The sequence below is a fragment of the Scylla paramamosain genome, chromosome 44, assembly GCF_035594125.1.
Source record: "Scylla paramamosain isolate STU-SP2022 chromosome 44, ASM3559412v1, whole genome shotgun sequence".
Taxonomy (NCBI): domain Eukaryota; kingdom Metazoa; phylum Arthropoda; class Malacostraca; order Decapoda; family Portunidae; genus Scylla; species Scylla paramamosain.
This window is the reverse complement of record NC_087194.1, coordinates 540,001-542,500: the sequence shown is the minus strand read 5'-3', so window position 1 is coordinate 542,500 and position 2,500 is coordinate 540,001. Positions and strand designations below refer to the sequence as shown.

The window sequence follows — 2,500 nt, the reverse complement described above, 5'->3', positions numbered from 1 at the left end:
CCCCTGTGAAGCGAGGCAGGGGACGCCCACGCCTCCTTCCCCTCGGGCCGGGCCACCAGGGGAGCCGCGCCCCCCGCCTTGCCGCTGGCTCTTGGCACCACACTGAACAACCCCAAGACTGATGAAAATTCCCAGAAGCCTTTTGGTTTTTATACGTGAGATAGCTTTAACTGGCTCTATTTGCTCTAATTCTCTCTCTATTTTTCTTTAATCATCTCTGTTTTCTTTAATTCTCTCTATTTTCTCTAATTTCTCTCTTTAATTTCTCTAATTGTTTTTGGTCTATTTTTCTTTCTTTTTTCTTACATGTGAGATAGCTCTAACTGGCTCTATTTGCTCTAATTCTCTCTTTATTTTCTCTAATTCTCTCTTTTTTTCCTCTAATTTTCTTTATTTTCTCCAATTCTCTATTTTTCGTGTTCTCTTTTTTCCCTACATGTGAGATAGCTTTAATTGGCTCTATTTTCTCTAATTCTCTCTTTAATTTCTCTAATTCTCTCATTACTTTCTTTAATTCTCTTTATTTGCTCTAATTTTCTCGATTTTCTCTAATTTTTGCTCTTGATTTTCTTTCTTTTTCTCTAATTTATCTTTTCCTCTTAATTTTCACTTTTTTTCTCTATTTTTGCTCTAATTATCTTTATTTTCTCTAATTTTACTCTGATTCTCTTTATTTCCTCCTCTAATTTGGTGTTATTTTGTCTATTTCATCTTTATTCTCTCTCTCTCTCTCTCTCTCTCTCTCTCTCTCTCTCTCTCTCTCTCTCTCTCTCTCTCTCTCTCTCTCTCGCTCAAAATTTTTATTACTTTAAATCCTCTCTATCTCTAAATCTTTATTATCTCTCTCTCTCTCTCTCTCTCTCTCTCTCTCTCTCTCTCTCTCTCTCTCTCTCTCTCTCTCTCTCTCTCTCTCTCTCTCTTTCTCTCTCTTTCAGTTTCGACACGTAAAATTATCTTTAAATCTTTTTTATTTTTATTTTCTATATTTTTTTGTCTGGTTGTTACACGTAAGATAATCTCTCTCTCTCTCTCTCTCTCTCTCTCTCTCTCTCTCTCTCTCTCTCTCTCTCTCTCTCTCTCTCTCTCTCTCTCTCTCTCTCTCTCTCTCTCTCTCTCTCTCTCTCTCTCTCTCTCTCTCTCTCTCGTTCAGTTTCGACACGTAAAATTATCTTTAAATCTTTTTTATTTTTATTTTCTATATTTTTTTGTCTGGTTGTTACACGTAAGATAATTTCTCTCTCTCTCTCTCTCTCTCTCTCTCTCTCTCTCTCTCTCTCTCTCTCTCTCTCTCTCTCTCTCTCTCTCTCTCTCTCTCTCTCTCTCTCTCTCTCTCTCTCTCTCTCTCTCTCTCTCTCTCTTGATCATCTATAGGTGTGGGAGGGGAAGGGAGGGGGTAAGGAGAGATGGGGAGGGAGGGGAGGTGACACACAGGTGAGTTTTAACACCTGTCACACACCTGCTGACCCCCCTCTCCCCTCCCCCTTCTCCCCCTTCTCCCCTCTCCCCTCTCCCATTCCCCCTCTCTCCCATTTCGTCCCAGCTTTTTCATTTGGGTGATAGATATGATTGCTGTCTCTCTCTCTCTCTCTCTCTCTCTCTCTCTCTCTCTCTCTCTCTCTCTCTCTCTCTCTCTCTCTCTCTCTCTCTCTCTCTCTCAATTTTACTTCTGTTTATTTTCTCACTTTTTTCATATTTTCTTTATTTTCTCATTATTTTCCTTTCTTATTTATTGATTCATGTATTTATTGTTTGTTTGTTTGTTTGTTCGTTTTGGGTTTATATTATCGTTTATTTTCTCTCTCTCTCTCTCTCTCTCTCTCTCTCAATCTAATGTTTTTTGATCTTCATTTCACACAAGGAACCAATTATTATTATTATTATTATTATTATTATTATTATTATTATTATTATTATTATTATTATTATTATAGTAGGTAATTATTAATAGTAACATAAGGGTCAGAACACATGGCTGGGCTGAAGGATTTTCCATCTTAGGGTCATAAATAAGAAAAAAAGGAAGAAAAAAATCATCATTATTATTATTATTACTATTATTACTACGATGCTGATGATGATGATGATTGATTGATGATGATGATGATGGTGTAAAAAAAATAAAAAAAATGTCTTGGTTTTGAATCAATTATTATTATTATTTGTTTCTTTGCTCTCCTGTGTGTTAGTGGTGGTGGTGGTGGCAGTGGTAGTAGTAGTAGTAGTAGTAGTAGTAGTAGTAGTAGTAGTAGTGATGGCGGTGGTGGTGGTGGTGGTCGTTATTATTATATTATTATTATTATTATTATTATTATTATTATTATTATTATTATTTCAGATATTCACAGCATGAGAGAGAGAGAGAGAGAGAGAGAGAGAGAGAGAGAGAGAGAGAGAGAGAGAGAGAGAGAGAGAGAGGAGGAGGAGGAAGAAGGGAATGAGAGGAAGAGAGAGGTAGTGAGAGGTGCCCACTTGCTCACCTGCCCCGTGGCTTCCCCTGAGG

At 37.3% G+C, this 2,500-nt stretch overlaps 1 protein-coding gene across 1 annotated transcript in view; it reads left to right on the top strand.

The window, feature by feature from the left end:
• LOC135093942 (chromatin-remodeling ATPase INO80-like) overlaps positions 1 to 2,155 on the top strand; it is a 60,358-nt gene extending 58,203 nt beyond the window's left edge. The window contains 1 exon segment of the mRNA XM_063993622.1: positions 1 to 2,155. This exon segment is cut by the window's left edge and continues 42 nt beyond it. Within this exon segment, the coding sequence (XP_063849692.1) occupies positions 1 to 122 (122 nt within the window). The 3' untranslated portion in view covers positions 123 to 2,155.
• The last annotated feature ends 345 nt before the right edge of the window (positions 2,156 to 2,500 follow it).